Genomic DNA, 20,029 nt, shown 5'->3' on the forward strand with positions numbered 1-20,029 from the left:
ATTCTTCGGTGCTGTTTGCAACAATGGTAAAGGCACCAGTTTGAATATCTTTTAGCCACATTTCTCTATATTTACTAATCATAGCTTCTAAACCAATTGCTAAAGCTTCCACCCCAAGGGTCGAATTTTCAGAGCGTACAATCCTCACAGTGGGGTAATCCTTTGCCACAAGAGCTATAGGATCTTTCATCTTGGGGAAAGTCGCCTTATCACACCCAAGGGCATCAGCTAGGAGAAAAATGAAGCATTAGCATATGATATCGATCCAGTTTGGGATTGGTTTGGATGGCTCACCAAGTAATTTATTAAGTTCTCCGCGCAGCTGGGTTCTAACTTCGTCGGAATGTTTGGGTCTTTTAGCTGCAGGGGTCTTTGCAGGTGGGCGGGGGTGGGAAGAGCTGCTGTCGTTTTCAAGGAAAGCTTGAATGTCTCTTCCTTGACTATAGGCTTCGAAGTTTTCCTTTGCCAACCACTTTTTGTTTGCAACTTTTAACCAGGCTGAACCATTGGTTAGCTCTTCACAAAAGCTTCCAGGTCCAGGGGAACGAGTGGCTGACAGCAAGTAGAATGTCAAGTTGTAGAGATTTGACACCGTGAAAAGCTATAATAAAAACCAATATTAGTTCTTGAAGCAATATGGTAAAGTAAATGAAAAATACTCACCTCAGAATTGATTCGGAGGATGTGGTTTAAAGCTCTTTTCGAAATTCCAGATTTGGGTCTAGGAGACTGAGATTCGCCAATTAAGAACTCGATCTTCTCGTGATTCACTAATTTTTGATAAAGGGGTCCATAGAGGGCTTCTTCATCCGGGTTAAGACCCTTCTTGGGTTGAACATCCTCTCCATCTTCGGGGTTGTCCTGTTCATCATCATCATTTTTGTCTTCATTCTCCTCCAGAGAAGTCGGAAGTTTTGAAAAGTAATGAAATATTCTTGCATCAAATACTTTTTTCTCATCAATTGAGAGAGCAGCCCATGCATGGCCAAGATGGACATTCCTTTCATCCCATCCCAACGAGGTTCCCCTTGGAGGAACTAAAATCAAGATTTATCAACAAGCTGTTACATAAAACCAAATTGTAATTACATGCCCCCACCTGGTGTGATTGAACTTTCTCTGCTGAAAGCAAAATATTGATTCCAATTGCTTTTTTGTCTTGGGGGCTGATCTTCTCCTCTGAGTAGATGTTTGATCAGTATCTTCGGAAAGTTGGAGGTTAATGCAAGCAAACTTACAAGAAAGAATTGACCATCTTCTCTGTAATGTTCCCAATCAAAGCAAGCATCAATTTGGTCTTGATGTAGTTCTTTTTGTGGAATAGGAGTACTTCTTGAATTTGAGTCGATATTTTGTTGGAGGGTCTAGTTTGATTTGCCATCACCTGCCGGAGTTGGTTCTCAGTCCACGAAGGTAGTTGGCTCTCAAAGTTTTCTAGTGTTAAATCGGTCCAATTGTAATCTTCCCCCTCCTCTTCATCTGATGAATCGCTTCTGACCGGACCACCACCCACTCCAGCATGACCACTGCCACCAGCTCCCCCACCGCCACGACCACCGCGACTTCCAAAAACGCCGCCATGACCGCCACGACCACCACGACCACCACGACCGCCGCCACCACCGCCGCGACTGCCGCCAGTACCGCCACGACTGCCGCCACGACCACCACAACCACCGCTAGGACCGCGACTGCCACCACTTCCGCAACTGCGATCTACGCCCTGTCTGATGTCACTTCCATTTCCACCTCTCGATTCACCATTTGGGGATTGAGCTTGGCAACTTGATCGGGTTTGAGGCATGGTTGTATTTGAAATAAGGGTGAGATGAATTGGATTTGGTGAGAGGTTTTGAGTTGATTGGTGAGGTGATTTGCTGTTTGGTTCAGGTGAATTTGGGTGAGCCTAGGTGGTTTTTGGGTTGAGTTGCTTGGTTTTTCTTTGTGGTTTGAGCACCGACTTTCAGTGTGACTCAAAGTTTGCCCCCCATCTTGGGTTCATGTTCCGGACCCCCCCAGGGCTTCAGTGTGAGAAATTAACCCCTTTACAAGGGTGAAAGCCCTGCGCTTCAAAAAGCGCAGCGCAGCGTGAAGCTCAGCTGTTTTCCGGCACTGACAGTAGCCGCCGCTGCGCAACAGCTTTTTGGGTCTGGCAAGAAGCAGGGATCCGGTAGCTCAGCCAAACCATTGCTGCGCTACAGCTTTTTGAGCTGGCAGTATAGCCCAGCTGCCAGCCAAAAAAGCACAGTGCAGCTGTTTGGTGGCTGCTGCCCAGTGCTGAAAGGAGCTGCGCTGCCCACTGAGCTACTGCTCTGTGGGTAAAAAGCAGGGCCTGGTAGCACAGCAGGAATGGGGCTGTGCTACTGCTTTTTAAGCTGACTGCGCAGCAGTTCCAGCTGCGCTGTGCTAAAAGACCACTTTTTTTCAGCATTGCCATTTAGCAAGTTTAAAATGGGGTCCAAACAGAGCGTTACTGCCAATTAAGGCAAGTTTAACCCAACATCTGCATCAGATTGAGTTTTCCAAACAGATCTCCACTAAATCCAAAATGTATAGGGATCACACTCATATGCATGAATTTAATGCATTTAGTTCAAAAATACATAACATACACTCCAAATGATGTTATGTTACTACTAACTGACATTTGATAGGCATATGGTTAGAATACCAGGTTTTTTTTGAAGCTGTTATGCTACTTTATTGCTTGGATAAAGTGGTAAGAAGCCTGCACAGGCTTCTTTGGCGCTAAAATCAGCTTTTTATCTGGTGCAAGGCTTTCCCCAATAACATAAAGAGTAGAAAAAAATGATGAAAGCAGGGGTGCAATAATGTAGCACACCACTGTTAATATTAACTGTAACTATTACAGTGTAAAACACTTAAATTAACATTACATTACTGTTATCTGTAATGCCACTACCCTTTATGGGTGTAAGAGCTGGTTATATATGTGGAAAAAGGGCTGGAAGAGTTGGATATTTATGTGGCCAGAGGAACTACAAGAGCTAGGTTCATGGGGTATGGGCTTTGTATATGTGTGTCAGAAGGAGCTCTATTAGCTGGATAGGTGGCAGAAGTGCATATTGAGATATTGGTGTGGAAGGGGGGGGGACCTAAGAGCTGGGTATTTATGTGGCAGGAGGAGCTGGATGAGCTGGTTGTGAGCTGGAAGAGTTGGGATGGTGTGTGGCTGCCAGAGCTGGGAGAGCAGGTAGTCTTGCCTTGGGCCAGAGCTGGAAGAGCTGGGATGGTGTGTGGCGGCCCCAGCTTGGGGAGATGGCAATCTTGCCTTGGGCCAGAGCTGGAAGAGCTGGGAATGTCAGCCTTAGAGTCAGTGTAGCTGCCATAAAGTCTGCCTTTTCTACACTCTTACATATAAATTACTTCATATATTTTTAATCTCAAGAGTTATACTTATTTTGACTGCATATTTATTCTGTTTCCTCATGCAATTTTAACCCTAGTTACAACTCACCAATTCCTTGTAACTCTACTCCTTCCCTGAGTTCTTGAGTTATGGTGTGCATGCACAGTTGTGATGTGGCAGCGCTACCAGGCGCGCCAACCACTTGTACATATGTAATTATGTAAGCAAACTCTGAAAATTTTCGAATTCAGGATCCCCCTTGCCTGAGAAGGATCTACAGACTTCAGCACACCAGAACCACACCCCCAGATAACCCAGGATCACCCCAAAAGGATACACGTACTGTCACAGGCACCTAGGATATTGACAGTGAGTATACCTTTCTTTGAACCTTGATTATCTCAGAGTAAAACTCTGTTGTCTCTTGACTGTTTCTCTTTCTTCACATTTTACCCAACTCTCTCAAGATCAAATGTTCCTCTGTTAAACCTAGACTTTGTCTAAAAATCAGAGCTGAGTAGTTTACTGTTCAGTGTCCCCCCACAGTCTCACTGGTGCGCACAGAGGCTGTAGCCCTTCTTGGTCTGGCACAGCTTTCCTTACAAATTTTCCAGGTTGTTCAAGTTGACTTTGAGGATCCTCTTATAAAGAGTAGATAGACCACCTCCAGATCATATCTCTCTCTTTCTCTATTTTCTTCTCTCTCTTCTTTCCTCTTTTTGTTTGTAGTTCTTTGTCCCAAGAAATACAAACAGTGCCCACCTTTTCTTTGTGTCACTTTAGAGACTCAGGCTCACAGGGAAGGTGGGTGGTGGGTGGAGCTGGCAGGGCTGGCAGTCTTTCCTTGGGCCAGAGCTGGAAGAGCTGGGATGTTGTGTGGTGGGTGGAGCTGGGAGGGCTGGTAGTCTTGCCTGGGGCCAGAGCTGGATGAGCTGGGATGGTGTGTGGTGGGTGGAGCTGGGAGGGCTGGCAGTCTTGGCATCTGGAGCTGGGAGAGCTGGAAATCTTGCCTTGGGCCAGAGCTGGAAGAGCTGGGAAGGTGTGTGGTGGGTGGAGCTGGCAGGGCTGGCAGTCTTGCCTTGGGCCAGAGCTGGAAGAGCTGGGATGGTGTGTGACGGCCGGAGCTGGAAGAGCTGGCAATGTTGCCTTGGGCCAGAGCTGGAAGAGCTGGGATGGTGTGTGGTGGGTGGGTCTGGGAGGGCTGGCAGTCTTGGAAGCCTGAGCTGGGAGAGCTGGCAATCTTGCCTTGGGCCAGAGCTGGGATGGTGTGTGGTGGGTGGAGCTGGGAGGACTGGAAGTCAGGCCTCTGTCCAGAGCTGGAAGAGCCTGGATTGTGTGGTGGGTGGAGCTGGGAGGACTGGCAGTTTTGCTTTGGGGCAGAGCTGGAAGAGCTGGGATGGTGTGTGGTGGGTGGAGCTGGGAGAGCTGGCAATCTTGCCTTGGGCCAGAGCTGGAAGAGCTGGGAAAGTGTGTGGTGGGTCACGGAGCTGGCAGGGCTGGCAGTCTTGCCTTGGGCCAGAGCTGGAAGAGCTGGGATGGTGGTTGGGGCCAGAGCTGGGAGAGCTGGTAGTCATGCCTTGGGCCAGAGCTGGAAGAGCTGGGATGGTGTGTTGTGGGTCACGGAGCTGGCAGGGCTGGCAGTCTTGCCTTGGGCCAGAGCTGGAAGAGCTGGGATGGTGTGTGGTGGGTGGAGCTGGGAGAGCTGGCAATCTTGCCTTGGGCCAGAGCTGGAAGAGCTGGGAAGGTGTGTGGTGGGTGGAGCTGGGAGAGCTGGCAATCTTGCCTTGGGCCAGAGCTGGAAGAGCTGGGAAGGTGTGTGGTGGGTCACGGAGCTGGCAGGGCTGGCAGTCTTGCCTTGGGCCAGAGCTGGAAGAGCTGGGATGGTGGTTGGGGCCAGAGCTGGGAGAGCTGGTAGTCATGCCTTGGGCCAGAACTGGAAGAGCTGGGATGGTGTGTTGTGGGTCACAGAGCTGGCAGGGCTGGCAGTCTTGCCTTGGGCCAGAGCTGGAAGAGCTGTGATGGTGTGTTGTTGGTCACAGAGCTGGCAGGGCTGGCAGTCTTGCCTTGGGCCAGAGCTGGAAGAGCTGGGATGGTGTGTGGTGGGTGGAGCTGGGAGAGCTGGCAATCTTGCCTTGGGCCAGAGCTGGGAGAGCTGAAAAGGTGTGTGGTGGGTGGAGCTGGAGGAGCTGACTCAGTGCCTGCATTGGGTGAGCTGCATGAGCCATGAGGTATGTGCTGGTGAGCCAGCCTCCCCAGCTCAGCAATGAATACGGTCCCAAACCGGAGATGAGTACTTTTTTTTCTCGGTTTGGGACCGAAGAATTTGAGTGTCACAGGTGGCTCCTTCAAAAAGGACCAGAAACCATCAAAGTTTTTACCTGGCCTGGCGCAGAGGTCGGTCATGTCAGCCGACCACTATCGGACGTTTTGAACAAGTTGCTTGTGGGCCCTACCGGCACGGTTTCAATGGAGCTGAATACCTTTTTAGGTCTTGAGAACCCCCCGAAGACATTGTACCCCACAGTCATTATGGATGCCACCGTTTTCGCTTCTCCCTCACCGACACCAACTCTGACCGTAATGTTGATGCTGTTCTCAGCTTCTGAACACTCCGCCGAGGTACTCCGGACATTTGAAGAGAGCGATCTGAAAGTCGAAATCATCGAAAGTTACTGCCCCAAAAAATGCTTAGGGGTTCCCCATGCTTTGCATGCCGAGGTTGGGCAACGTGCGGCACCTGGGAAATTGGTACCTGGCTGCAAAACACGGCTCTTGACGCACCAGCTACAAGCCATGGAGTTCATTCTGAAGTTGGAATCCCCCGAATCAACAACACTGTCGACGTTTTGGCGTTCATCGACCTGTCAGTGGCTGAGGCAAGCATTTCACCATACAGCAACTACCGGGAGAACGACCAAGCAAATTAATCACAACAGTCAAGGATCAATCCTTGCTGACGATATGGGGCTTGGAAAGACTTTAACTTCCCTAGCGCTAATTTTAACATTGAAGAATGCCGCCAAATCCTTTGCTACGACGAAAGAGCGCAACACAAGGGCGACTTTAGTGATATGCCCATTATCAACGTTACCCAATTGGGATGCGGAGATCCGCAAGCACCTTGACCTGAGTTTCACGAAATACGCGGTGTATCATGGAGAGGAGCGAAAAAAGTGGACAGCTCCAAACCTGTGGGCCAACGATATCGTTCTAGTCACTTATGACACTGTAGCAAATCTTTATGATTCCAGGTGTGAGGCGTTGTTTGAAGTGACCTGGTTTTGCACCATATTGGACGAGGCCCAGTGAGTTAATTCTGATCCTTGGAATTTTATGGAAGACACTGCTGATTGTTTTTTACTTCCTAGTCTGATACGTGACGCAGCAACCAAGCGAAGCCGAGCCATTATAGCTTTGGAAGCGCAAAGAACACTCTGCTTGACCGGAACACCCTTGCAGAATCACTTGAGTGACCTGTACACCTTACTAAAATTCATACGAGTGGACCCGTGGTCGAGGGAAGAAGTGTGGCAGACATTTATCGAACCAAACATACAACGTAAATCTGCGAAGGCCATCGAGTTGCTTCAACAGCTACTGGCCACTGTGTCGTTGTGGAGACTGAAAACAGAAGTTCTCCACCTCCCGCCTAAAGTCGAAGAATATGTAGGCCTTCCACTCCCGGAACCTTGGCAAGAAGACTACCACAACCAATATCACGATTTTGCCGCCAAATTCGGAGTGGACAGAGGCGGTGGAAGCTGGGATTCATCTGAGTTTTTTCAAGAATTAACGATGCTGCGACTATATTGTGATCACCCAGGGTTGATTGATGGATGGCAATACGATCTACCAAAGAAGGAGACAACGTGGCGTGACAGTCCAAAAATTTTACATTTGATGACGGATCTGAAGAGGCACTTATACTCGGAGCAAGGTAGCGAAGTTCCCAAGGCGGTTGTTTTCTCTCAGTGGACATCCTTCCTGCAGATGTGAGTTGACTGATGTGAACATTTTACCTGATTATAGAAATATGTCTATGTTGCTGAGGATTCTTTCCAGTGTGGGCAATGCACTCGGTGCAGAAAAGATTGCCTTTGAACAACTAGATGGGAGCCGCTCATTACAGCAGAGGAAAAAGAGCTTAGACAGAATTAGGCATGAGCCTAATGTTCAAGTGCTTTTGGCCACCATCGGGGCAGGTGGAGTGGGGATTGACCTGACGTGTACGCATAAGGTTTACTTGATGGTGAGTCCAGGATACAAAGCAAAGGCCATTGGCACACTTATATTGACGCCTACACGGCTGCAGGACCCCTGCTGGAATCCAAGTGTGGAAGACCAGGCAACAGATCGCGCCTATCGGCTAGGCCAACACCGCACTACACAGATTGTTTGTTACTTCATAAAGGGAAGCATTGAAGCAAATATGATCGAGGTGCGCTATATACATGACTCTTCACATCTTAGGTTCAAAATGATTGAATGAATATGTACTTGTCAACATTTGTAGATACAGAAAAGGAAAAAGGAGCTAGCACAGTAAGACATTTCTTTTTACATATGGGCAAACACATCTCAAACTGATGAGAGCGGACAAACAGCTTAGCGTTGGATCAAGCAGGTGAGAGCACAAAGAAGGCGGTCAGGATCATGATGGAATCCATTCATCTACAACAACAGAAACAGCATCAGATAGCAGGAAATTCACAAGGTTGATTGTCTGTGTGCAAGACTTCGTGGGAAACCTGGCCTCGGGATTGGAGGAAGATGGGAGCGTAGCAATTTTGCGGGAGACCGATAGGTACTGGGAAGACTTCGGGTATGTGGATAGGATCGCGTCGACGCAGTTCAAGTAATTTGGCCCTTTGTACGTATTGAACGCCTTTTTCCTTGCGCAAACAATCCACCGTGGCCTCGTCCAACTTGTGAGCAAATTGAGTCATTTCTTGAGAGCGCCACGGCACGTGCATGCAATGGAGGTTCCCTGCTTCATCTTCTTCCGTGTCAGATGTGCAAGCGGGGTCCATGAAGATCCGGGTTAAAGTTGCTGGGAGAGCCAATGCCACACAAGTGTCCACGCGATGATCACTTAACTGCAAAGATGCGCGAGTGACAACAAAAGAGATTAGCAGTCAGAAAGATTGCGGCTGTTGTGAGAAACCTAGATTTGAGACAGACCTGCTTCTTCCTTTTGCTACGTTTTTCACGGGCGGCCTTGAGTTGACGCCAGTTGACGTTTCGAGTCAATTGTCGAAGATCAGCTTGACGCCCGTGAATCCAACGGAACAGAACCTTTTGACCGTGAGCAGCTGTGTCGTCGTTGGGTGAGATGGCGTATTTGTACAAGAGGCCGGTATTCTTTGCAAAAGTCCAATGCTTCAATATCATACTGGCGAACCACGCGTTAAAAGGCGAATCTGGCGATTGATCCCATGCAAAGCTAACATGTTGAACATTGAAGTGGGCCATACACTTGATTCTCCCTCCAACTTCGAGGTCTGCAACATTGTGTTCTGAGAGGTATGAACGGAAGCAGGCAAGGATAACACTACTAGCGGATGCCTCGTTTGATGGAGTCTTGAAAGTCAAAAGTTGTGATTGTGGTGGCGCAGGAGGAAGGTCACTCTTGGCAGCTTTGACCCCAAGGACAACCCTGGTGAAGTCGTGGATGGACCGAGCGAATGCGGAATTGCCAGTTGGAATTCCGCTTGTGCGCAGTTTTGAACGGAGGTTAGAGACAGTCGTTGGCATTGAGCCATTCTGGAGGCCAGTCGGGTTGGCCATATCGGAGGGTGTGACAAGTCGGAGTAATATTTACTGTAATGGGGAACTCGGCGGGGGCAGCAGAGGACAAATACTGTTGCGGTGGGCAATGTGTGCCGGCTGGCGGCGGTGGCCTGACCAGACAATGGGTAGTTTGGAAAGTGGTTTTCCATTGATGCGTGAAGATCCCCATTGATTCTGTAGGCACCTCCAAAATGCACCATGCCCGATTGGATGTGGGAGGCTGGCATGTTTGCGGAAATCAAGACATTATTGTCACTTGGATGATCGTCCAAGTCTTCCAGCAGCTATAGGGGGCAATTTTAATCCCTACGCCTTACAGAACTACATTTTGTGTGTTTTGTGGCAGCAACATTGGTAGTAGGAGCGTCTTGGCTCTGCCTACGTCTCTGATGGACTTGGACGATCGTCCAAGTTGACAAGGTAACTCAACTCAACAGGATGTGTCGAGTGATGGTAGGTGACGTGAGGATAGGTAACATCAGATGGCTGGGAAGACAAACCAACAGATTATTGTTTGCCGGAGATACTGGGATGTACATCACAATGGTTCTTTCTGAAGTAAGACCCGAAGAGGAGCATTTGACTGGGACGTGTGAAACACATCAGTTGGACGATCGTCCAAGTGAGAAAAAACTTCCAGATTCATTCCACATTGATACAAAGGGGAAAAGTACATGGGAAAAGTGTAGGAAACAAGCAACTGGTCGGAGCCACCTTCAAACTCGCGCATCTGGTGATGGTCCTAAGTTACGCTGGGTAGATCTGAAATGGTGAGATAAAGAAATGAACCTCTGAATACTACTGGGAGGCTGATAATTCGGCCTGAAGTCCTTCGATCAAGAATGATGCGCATGCGGCTGTAGATTTTGAGATTTTGTCTGCAGGGGCCTCCACGATTATGCAAGCAGTTTCAATGTGTCGATGTTTGCCAATGGCATCCTTGAGCAAGACATAAACCTGGACAGAATGATGGCATTAGAGGCGGAGGGGAACATGGCACATTGGTCGTGTGGTTGACTACTCACTAGAGGTCTCATTCCAGCTCTCGAGACGCAATCTGCAAATTCAACGGGAATGGGATCCCCCGCAGAGACCTCCATTTGCTCTGTAATGGTCTGGCAAAGTATGTGGCTGATTAGAGGCTTGGGTCTGTTGATTACGTGAATGATCCATGGAAAGCAGCCACTTACCTTCCACATCTGACAAAGATGAGTGTATTGACCCTTCATCTCCACGATTTGAACAAACCCATTGAGTTGTGGGTATGCTTGCAAGACGTCTGCAAAGTTGGCGGAGTAGGTGGCCTTCACAAGGAATGCGGAGGATTTCTTGACGAGCTCCTGGTGTCTCAAAAACCAATCGGCAAAGAACTTAACCAGATCAACGCACAAGCGCTTGTTCCAAAAGATTGTACGGCGGCAGAACGTAGAAGGAGGCCCATCAGTACTAGACTGGCGGTTTTCCAAAAGTACGGTTCTGTTGTAAACTACGGTGGCTGAACTGCGCGGATGGTCTCCTGGAAGAGTTGGTTGACAAGGCAAGGAATTCTGCCGTAAGGCACAAGTCACCAAGCATTAGTCTGATTTCTAGAGAACTGTTCCCCAACCACTTACAACATGATCTTCTGCCAAGGCCATTGGTGGTAGTATCTCTAAGATCCATTTGGTATCAGAAGACGGATGGCCAGAATTGAAGTCCATGATGTTGATTGGATGGTTTGCTGGTCGGGTTCTTGGCAGTGTACGTGTGTGAGGTATTTGTCGAGGGCCCGGCTGGGCCGGGGTAATTTGGGGCCAATGTATGCTGACTAACCCACACTCAAATTCGCACAAAGTGCTTGTGCAGCCTGACTGCCCAGAATATTCGCAGTATATCTCCGGAAAACTTTGAACGCCATTGGCCAAGTCAACCACAGAACAAAAACGACACCACCGCTCGTAAGTATACCCACATCTCCCCTTAGCTGAAATGCGCGTGGTAAGAATGCTGACTGTTTGCATCCTAGTCAATGAGGGTGTGTAGCTGCGAAGAATCGGGGTGCCGGCAAAAGGTTTACCGGGACCAAAGTGGTGTCGAACAAATGGGGGTCCCGTTGTCGGACGTGTCTTTTTGAAAGCACCAAAGAATTTCAGAATTGAACGTCTTACTTAGAACAAGACCTGCCGATAACCAAGATCCTACCCCACAGCGCAGGTCCCTGGTCGTCGAACCCAAAATGTGTTCAACAGGATCAGGAAATCCACAACACCAAGCTGCCGTCACACAGGATAACCGCCCAATGGGACTGAACACTAACGACGTGGCTGCTATATTGCAATCCACCACTGCTGGTCCGAGCCGCGGCCTTCACCCTACCAACAATAATCCCCCCGCGGTGCAAAGTGGAGATCTAGACAAGGAGTTTCGCTTCCTCGATCGACATGTTCTGCATGTTTTGCTTCAAGCCTGCCGGTTCCACTTTGAGGATTACGTGAGCGAAGCGGCTTGCAAGAGATTCCTGGCAGATGAGAAGCAGAAGTTAACATGGCTGGGGAACAGGTTTGGTTTTCAAACGGCAATCATGCTGAAGAACATACTGGCCAAAATGAGAACGGTCACACGGCGTCTGGGGCTAGATTGTAGTTTTCAAGAGCGTGCAGCTTGCCCAAAATGTTGGACGCTATACGAAGCAATTCCAGATACCAAAAGTTGGGCCAAACAAAAGATCCACCTTACCGTGACAACTCATTGTACGGCTTGATTCTTCACAACCGCAAGGAGCCTATCGACATCAAATGAGCAAATCAGGAAGTGTGAAGAGCCGGTTTTCAAGGAATTCACAGCGTCTGGGAAACCTGCTTGGCGGCCGATTAAGGGTTTCTGCTACCAGAACCTGAAAGATTGGCTGCAGAGGAAGCTTATCTGCCCCAACTTTGAGGACCTGATCGATGCACCGTTGCGTTACGCACGGCAAGATGGTGTAATGAGGGATCTTTGGGATGGCAGCGTATGGACTACTCTCCGATTCCCCAGCACCAATTCGGAACCGTACGCAAGCAAATCCGGCAACCTCGTATTCAGTCTGTACGTCGACTGGTTCAACCCCCACGGCAACAAGATAGGTAGCAAGTGCTTGGAGGCCGGCGCTATAACCCTGGTGTGTCTAAACTTGCCTCCAGGCAAACGCTATCTAGAGGAAAACATTTTTCTGTTTGGGATTACTCCAGGCCAGCCCCCAGCCGATCACATATACAATGTCCTGCAACCGCTTGTGGACGAGTTCTTGGCATTTTCTACTGGGGTACACTTCGATGAAACATCACAATTTCCCACTGGACGAACCATACGCGCGATTATGCTACCCCTGATTGCTGATCTCCCAGCACTGCGTAAGGTGGCCGGATTTGCTTCTCATTCAGCAACCTTATTTTGCTCTTTCTGTAAGCTCCTTCGGTCGAAGATCGACATCGTAGATCCACAGCAGTTTCCTCCACGAAAGCATGAAGATCACATTGAATGGGCCAAAAAATGGCTGGATAGCCCAGACCGTATGCGCAAGACGGCCATAGTCAAGGAACAAGGTGTCCGCTATAGCCCATTGAACGAACTTCCGTATTGGAAGCCCTTAGAACACTCAACTATTGATGTTATGCATGCCCTAATGCTAGGCGTGCTGAAAGACCATTCCCTGTCCTACTTCGGATTAGCTGTCACAGGCAAGAAACTTGAGGCCGATCTGAAGAAGCTTGCAAACAAACAGCCAAGCGCCAAAGCCACCGTGTTTGAGGTGTTACTAGAGAGGAAAACTGCGAGCAAGAAACGTCCTGCCAAGGAGGACGAACACCCTGCAAAGCGCCGATTGACTACAGCAAATCTTCAAGTGTTGGCCGCCACATCTCAGCAGGAGGCGATTTGATCAGCCGATGCACGACAAGCAAATTCATCGCGAGGATCGCGAGCGTCCGTGGCAACAGTGCATCAATACAGTCTAAGAGCTCGCCTAAGTAACCAAAATAACAGTCAGTCAAGTAAAGCAACAGCCCATCCGCGCAGAGCACGAAGCCAAGGATCCAGACAATCTCAAAGCATGGCGAGCGAAGCGGAAACCAACGACGAGGAGGACAGTGTTGCGGACCGGGATTTAGATGATCTGATGCCTAGTCTACTCCCGGAGGAGCTTCTCAGTGTGCGGAGGGCGATTGAGCAAACCTCACTACCATCTTGGGTGGACCGTCTACCTCACCAGTTAGGCGCCGCCAGTGCAGGCTCCCTTAAAGCAGCCGAATGGGGGATCTTGTACGCCGTTTTCTACCCACTTGTATTATTGCCTTTGTGGAACCTGTGCAATGCAAACAAGGATCACAAGATATTATCAGACAACTTGGTAAAACTAGTTCACATCGTCCATATGTTGAGCCATCGTACAATAACGAACGAAAATGTCAGCTCAATTAGTGAGGCGATCCAACGATACAGGGGACACACTCTCGCCAACTGGCCAAACGTGAAATCTAAACCCAATATCCATATCCTACAGCACTTCCCGGGGGTAATTGAACGCTTTGGCCCGCCTGCTTCCTTTGCAGCTTGGGCTCAAGAACGTTTAAACGGCCTCCTTGGCAAAGCTAAAACAAACAATCACCCCGGTGAGCTCTATCTCTTCTAACCTGTGATTTAAACTGTTAGGCAATCAATCAACTTACTGTAAGCTCCCTGCAGAAACTCTGAGCAAGACAATCTTTCAACGATGGATCAAGCAGGCTACATTGAAGCGTCTGAGTGGTCTGACGGATGATGTGAATCTTGACAAGGGCGCGCAGGGGACACAGCCGACAAAGTCTCTAACTCCGCTTCAGGCGGGAATATACGACAAATGGCTAGATCACCTCAACACATGCCCCCCGTACTCTTCAACCAAATGGGTACGTGATACTCCGGGAGTTGATCAGTCGGATTCTACAATTGTAAAACCTATGGCGTTTTTCCAGCCGTATTTCAAGGATGCACAAAAGAAGAATTACACCGTCGAGACAGGCCATGCTGGAAACTCGTACATCCACTTTACCTTGGGAGGCAAGGACTTCTTTGGAAGTATACAAACGATCTTTGCCACTGAGAAGATTCCTGGCGCCATATTTGCACAAGTAGGCCTTTTTGTGGACCTTGACCAGCAGGGCTCTTGAGTCAACCCTTACCGCGAGATTTCTAGCCTCCATTACCGATTACTCACAAGACCAAAGCCCCCCAAAACAATTGTGATATGCATCAAAAATGTCATTGGACATGTGGCGGTGTTGGCGAATGTTTCAGGAGTTTTTGGAATAGATATTGAAACAGTTTCGGTGGCCATAGTTCACCATCTAGTAAGTGAACCACCCTCTCTCGCTTCCCTGTTTCCCTATGCTTCACCTGAGCTCACCGCCTTGTCCCCAGGGTATCACACGGGCGAATCAGTCATCGCATGACCATCCGCCAGGACAGATGGCAACTCCTCCGACATCTGCACCCCTCTTGTCAAGTGTTTTGGACGATTGTCCAAGTCTTGATTAACCCCCCGAATGCTGTACCTGCGATTTATCTCAATCCGTCGATTTCAAGCCACTCTTCACTTTGGACGATTGTCCAAATCACTGTTGCAATCAATTGCCGCACCAGTGTTTCTATGCTCCTCTTGGAAGAGCATAGCAGGACCCGACCAATCAGCCTTGTCCTTTGACTTATCTCTCCTAATGTCTTCCGAGTTTTTTAAACATACTTACATAGTGAATGTTGTGTCTAGAAGTCTAACTAACTTGAAATAGCCACTCTACACCCCTCCACCCGGGGTTGCACTGATCGGTCTTGCGCCCAGGCCCCCCGGGACCGTGCCATTACTTTCCCTTACCTACCGGAACTGCATGTGGCTCTTCCGCTTGTGGGTCTGTTTTGCGCACGTCAGTGTCGCTCATGCGGGCCAATCACTTCAAATATTGAATACCACGGGGTGTGGGATCTAATCTTGGCCATGAACCCTAGAAGAATAAATGTAGCCCTTGCCGCGTTGTCATAAACTTCAGGGTACTTTGCAATTGATAATCTAATCACAAGGGTGGCCAGAGCTTACGGCTTCCCAACAAATCCACACGCCCAAGCATGCCTCATTCCCACCACAATGACCTCATGTCTCATGACGATGGTGTGACCCAGGCCTAACGAGTTCCCCCCGGGACGCTTTGTGAGTCCTGAAACATCTGTAAAATTCGCAAGCTTTTTGGACGATCGTCCAAGTCTCAAATCCCCAGGCTTCTGCCTGGAAAGTGTGACTGTTGTTGTCCCCATCTACACTCACATTTTCCCGTTTGGACAATCGTCCAAATCCATGTATAATGAAACCTGCACTTGATGAGTGTTCTTCAGCCGTGTCAGAAGAGCACAGCAGGACCTTAAACCTGTATGCACATTCCCTTATCTTTCCTAACTCACAGGTTTTGCGAGTTTTGCACACATACCTCCGTACTTAGAGAGCTTGGACGCTATACTAAGTATGGTGACCAGTAGGCAACGACTCCCACCCCGCACCCTTCCGCCCCCGGCTCGACCAGTCTGCATGCGGAGAGCTAGGTCCAGGACCGGCCAATCCTTTTCACTCACCAAGATGGGCCACTGCATGCAGCAGCTTACATTAATCCATTTGGTGTAGGTCAGCTTGGTGTAGGTCAGCGTGGTGTAGGTCAGCGTGGTGTAGGTCAGCTTGGTGTAGGTCAGCTTGGTGTAGGTCAGTTTCACTCACGCTAGCCAATCAATAGAAAGATTGGATAGCAGAACCACGTGTCTGGGTGGGCCCGAATTGCGCCGGCTGGTTTTGAGTTCTACCACACGAGTGCCGCGGTTGCCAAGGTCCAACGTGCTTGATCTACAGGCCGCCAGATCAAACAATTCCTTGATCTGGCTCACCACCTGCACCATAGTGTTGGCAGTGGGTGATTTACAAGTGGAGCCCTCCATGTATCATTGATGGTAATTGATGGTGTGTTGTTCTTCTGCCCCTGTCAGTGTCTCAACCCTAGCCCACCGCACCGGGTAACCCAAATCACTATCTCCAATCATGCCCACCTATCATACACACGTGTTTCTTTTGGATTTGCCTCCCAGCAATCCCCCAATGGGGTGACCTGCCCCTGCTTCCCTTGAAGCACGTTTCAAGATGCTTCATCTGGCAGTGGGGACGACGGTGGCCCCTTCCCCCTGCCGCCTGGGAGAGCCTCCTCATATATGAGCCCTATCCCATCCATTGTTGGTTCTTGTGGCGTGTGCAGAATTTGTAGCTCAATCACCTACCTCACATTTGACCACACTCATCAATGGATCATGCAATCCCGGCGCCACAAGGCAGTGCCGGCTCCAAGATTCTCACTGTTGCCCAGAAGGCATGGTTGGACGGGGTAGTTGCATCCATGCAGAATCGAATCAACACGGAACTCGAACCAGCCCACGACTCCAGAACCCCCCTTGAGAAGGTCTTGGCTGATGATCACGTCCTGAAGAACATGCATTATTATTACGACGGTGTAATGCAGGAGGCCAAATTCATGCAGTTGGGCAGCTCACAAATGCCCAACTTTTATGCCCTTTGGGTTGCCCGCCGTGCCCAGCTCCGCAGAGGTTAGTATTTGTCCCCACATGCACGGCGGCTCCATGTACATATGACTAACCATTTGTTTCCAAAAAGGACCGCCTCTCAAAAAGGAACAAACCACCGCATACAAGTCGGCGATTGCTACAGGAGAAATCCCCGCCAGCTACAAAGGTGATTCACCAAAGTGAAATGTTGTCCTGTTATAACTCCTCCACCTCCACCGGATACATTCCATGAATCGCCCAGACTTATTTATATCCATCAAACATCCCATAGGATAGCACCGTGTGAAACTCTATATACATGTATATAGAGATAAGATCTTTCCACTACTTACAGTATATATAAGTCGCCATTCCAACCGACGGAGCTTACATGTTTCTATAAACTGAATTCCTAGCCAGATTTTATTTGGTGGCAATTCCGCCTTATTGTAGAGAGTAAAAAAATCAAGACAACAATCCACAAATCCCGCTTGCCATAAAAGAAGGTTCCAATGTCCAAATGTTCCAAGTAGCCCTTCCCTGTCACCGCCTACTAGGCCGCCGACGCTAGAACACACCCCAATTCAAGATTTCTAATCAGTTTTGAGAAAATATATCAACCTTATCAATTTCACGCACATTTATTCTGACATTTGCACCTCAGAACCAGAGGGCCCTGCCGTATTGCTGGAAGCCGGGGCGGGATGCTGTTGCGTTCTTGCATGAGTCGCTGGCGGAGCTGGCCCAGTTTGACCAGACAAGCCATTAACCGCGGGCAAGCCAGATCCAGTGCCAAATGCTTTCCTAACCATCTTGTTCCCGAGATTCTCTATATCCATCGGTTTGGTGGTGAGATGGTCTGCTTGGAATTCTCCCTCTTCGAGTAGATAGTTGGCGTCGTACGCATCTTGGGGGAAGCGGGCAGGGACATGTTGGTCGTTTTGCTCTTCCGCAGTCGGCGCCCGGACGTCCTTTTGGTCCAGAAGGCCTCTCACAGACATTTTTTTTTGGGTGGTTTTGGCGCGCTTCAATGCAACGCGGTCAAGAGACCGAACAATCTTTTCCATGCCGGGGCTGCGCCAATGTGCACTCACTCGTCGTGGCATGGTGTTCGCATTGTCTTCCTTGAAGTCAGAGACTGCATCCGGGTCACGAAGTAAGTGTCCCAGAATCTTCTTATCTGGGTAGACTGCCAGAAAAGTGTCCGCACGCAGAGAGGCAATCTGAAATAAGTAAAACAAGGTATTATCTTGGTCAATTGGTGGTGATCAAGTCCGATGCAACATAGTTTTGGTACGTCATCTTACCTTCCTCTTCGTAGATCTCACGTACTGTGTGTGTTTCCTCTGCGCGGCAACTTCGACGGGGGTGAGTTGTACCTTTGCCCTGGTCAACCCTTGATTGGTGATCCACTGGAAAAACGAGATTTAATGCCCGGGATCGATGATTTGGCAACATCAACATGGGTGCGCTTCGCCCACGGGAGCCAATTCCGGACCGTAATGTCCACCGCGACCGTGTTCCACAAGACATCGTGCGCAAACGCAGCATCCCAATTAAATGTGAAACGGTGAAATCCATGCTTGGCTAAGTCAGCTTCCATTTCCCTCTTCACGTGTAAGGAGACTGCCGAGCTGGCGGCAAAGGGAGCAGCGTGGAAGGTGACTGGCACAAGACGACTTTTGAGCTGGTCAATCACAGTTTTACGGATGTGTTTGATTTCCTGCTCATTCGCCTCCGGGTGTTTATCGGTTGCTTCTTTCAAACGCTGACTGAACGCGTCCTTGCGGCGCTCCCTCCACGAGTCCCAAGAGGCGAGTTCCTCTGCCGATACCGTTGCTGGAAGTTCTTGTGGCTTAGCATGAGGTGATAGGCCCATCATAGCCCAAGTAAAGGTCTGAAGACTACGCAAGACTCTCTCACGGTGATGAGGCTTCTCGTCTGCTGCCTGCGTTATAATGTTGGATAAATTTTGAGCTGTTTGTCGCTGCTGAGTGCGATTTTTGGCGGTCGTTCGGCGATGGTTGCTGCCCTCTGCTAGGGTTGCCAGTGGGACCTCTGCAAAGATAACATTGAAGCAAGCAATCCAATGGGTGTCAGATTGTTGAGTACACATTATAGTCGGAGAAAATGAGTTGATCACCTCCAGCGCGTCTTTCAGTGTGATCACCATTGTTCGCCTCATCCGTGAAGAAAACTTCATCGACATTCATGGTGAATTATCCCGAGGCCCCTCACCTGACGCTGGCTCAGGGATCAAACTATGGGTGGGTAGAATAGTGAAGGGTGCCCGCTCGAGAAGCCTAGAAGGTGTTCAGAGTAGATGAACGATTCCAGGGGGTATGTAGATGGATACTACAAGACAAACGAACATACAAATCAATGGGGGCCAACTGTTACTATGAAACCGCACAGGTTTGTAATACCTGATTGTCTGCCACAAAGGCGGGCTCACTGAAAATGGACACAATGCGGCGAAAGACGATCCGATGGGGTATCTTGGAGGCCATAGTTGTACACAAGTATGTAATGTGTACTGTATCGCTGGAGTTAGCCTCTCTACATAATCTTCTTCCTCATGTGGTTGCGCACATATTATGTACTTTAAATTTGTCAGTGTCAAATTGCGGTCTTGTCATTCGCAAAACCGCGCTATTTTGAAGTGTTACAAATGGAGCCTTTGCCTCCACAGTGTACTAATGAATGTGAACGCCTGAGGCCTCCATCTGTGTCCAAGAGATTCGCGACTAGGGTTCCAAAATTTTAATTCATTTCCGCCATTTAGACAAGAAAACTTGCCTGATGTAACTTGTTTTTGTAGAGCAGGGCATGGGAAATGAGCCACCGAGCGATCAAGGTCCTAGCCAATCTCTGGTGCCACCAAGCATACTACATATTTATTTACATATTTACATAGATGGCTGTCTCCAAAGAGGTAGGGCGCTGATCGTACAAATGTTGACCCAGGCGCCCTTTGAGTGCCGTACCGAATTTTGTAACCCACACTCCTTTTGCAAGAAGTAAACACAAACGCAACGCAAAAGTACACCCCTGCTGCGAATTCCCACTTTGGACAATCGTCCAACACAAGAACAGAGGCATCACGGTCCTCAGATTTGAATGGTCTTGGAATACGTACTCCGTCAATTTTGGCACCGCTTAACCGTGCCATCCACCTCTTAGCCCGCATTGGTGTGGCGAACGGTAGAAATTGGCTTATTTTACCAAGTTGCAACCCCACATGATGCTAAGGCTTCCCTGTTGCTGATCTGTTTAGTTGTACTGAGCAAG

General features: G+C 49.0%; 1 protein-coding gene across 1 annotated transcript; it reads right to left on the reverse strand.

Annotated features, from left to right (window-relative positions):
* Positions 1-9,958: 9,958 nt before the first annotated feature.
* PtA15_18A406 (uncharacterized protein) lies at positions 9,959-10,860 on the reverse strand (the record flags this gene model as incomplete). The annotated part of the gene is made up of 4 exons (XM_053164942.1): positions 9,959-10,117; positions 10,186-10,275; positions 10,351-10,707; positions 10,774-10,860. The coding sequence occupies 4 exons, from the start codon at positions 10,858-10,860 to the stop codon at positions 9,959-9,961; spliced, it is 693 nt and encodes a 230-aa protein (XP_053028901.1).
* Positions 10,861-20,029: the final 9,169 nt, after the last annotated feature.

This window comes from Puccinia triticina, chromosome 18A, assembly GCF_026914185.1.
Source record: "Puccinia triticina chromosome 18A, complete sequence".
In the NCBI taxonomy this organism is placed as follows: Eukaryota; Fungi; Basidiomycota; class Pucciniomycetes; order Pucciniales; family Pucciniaceae; genus Puccinia; species Puccinia triticina.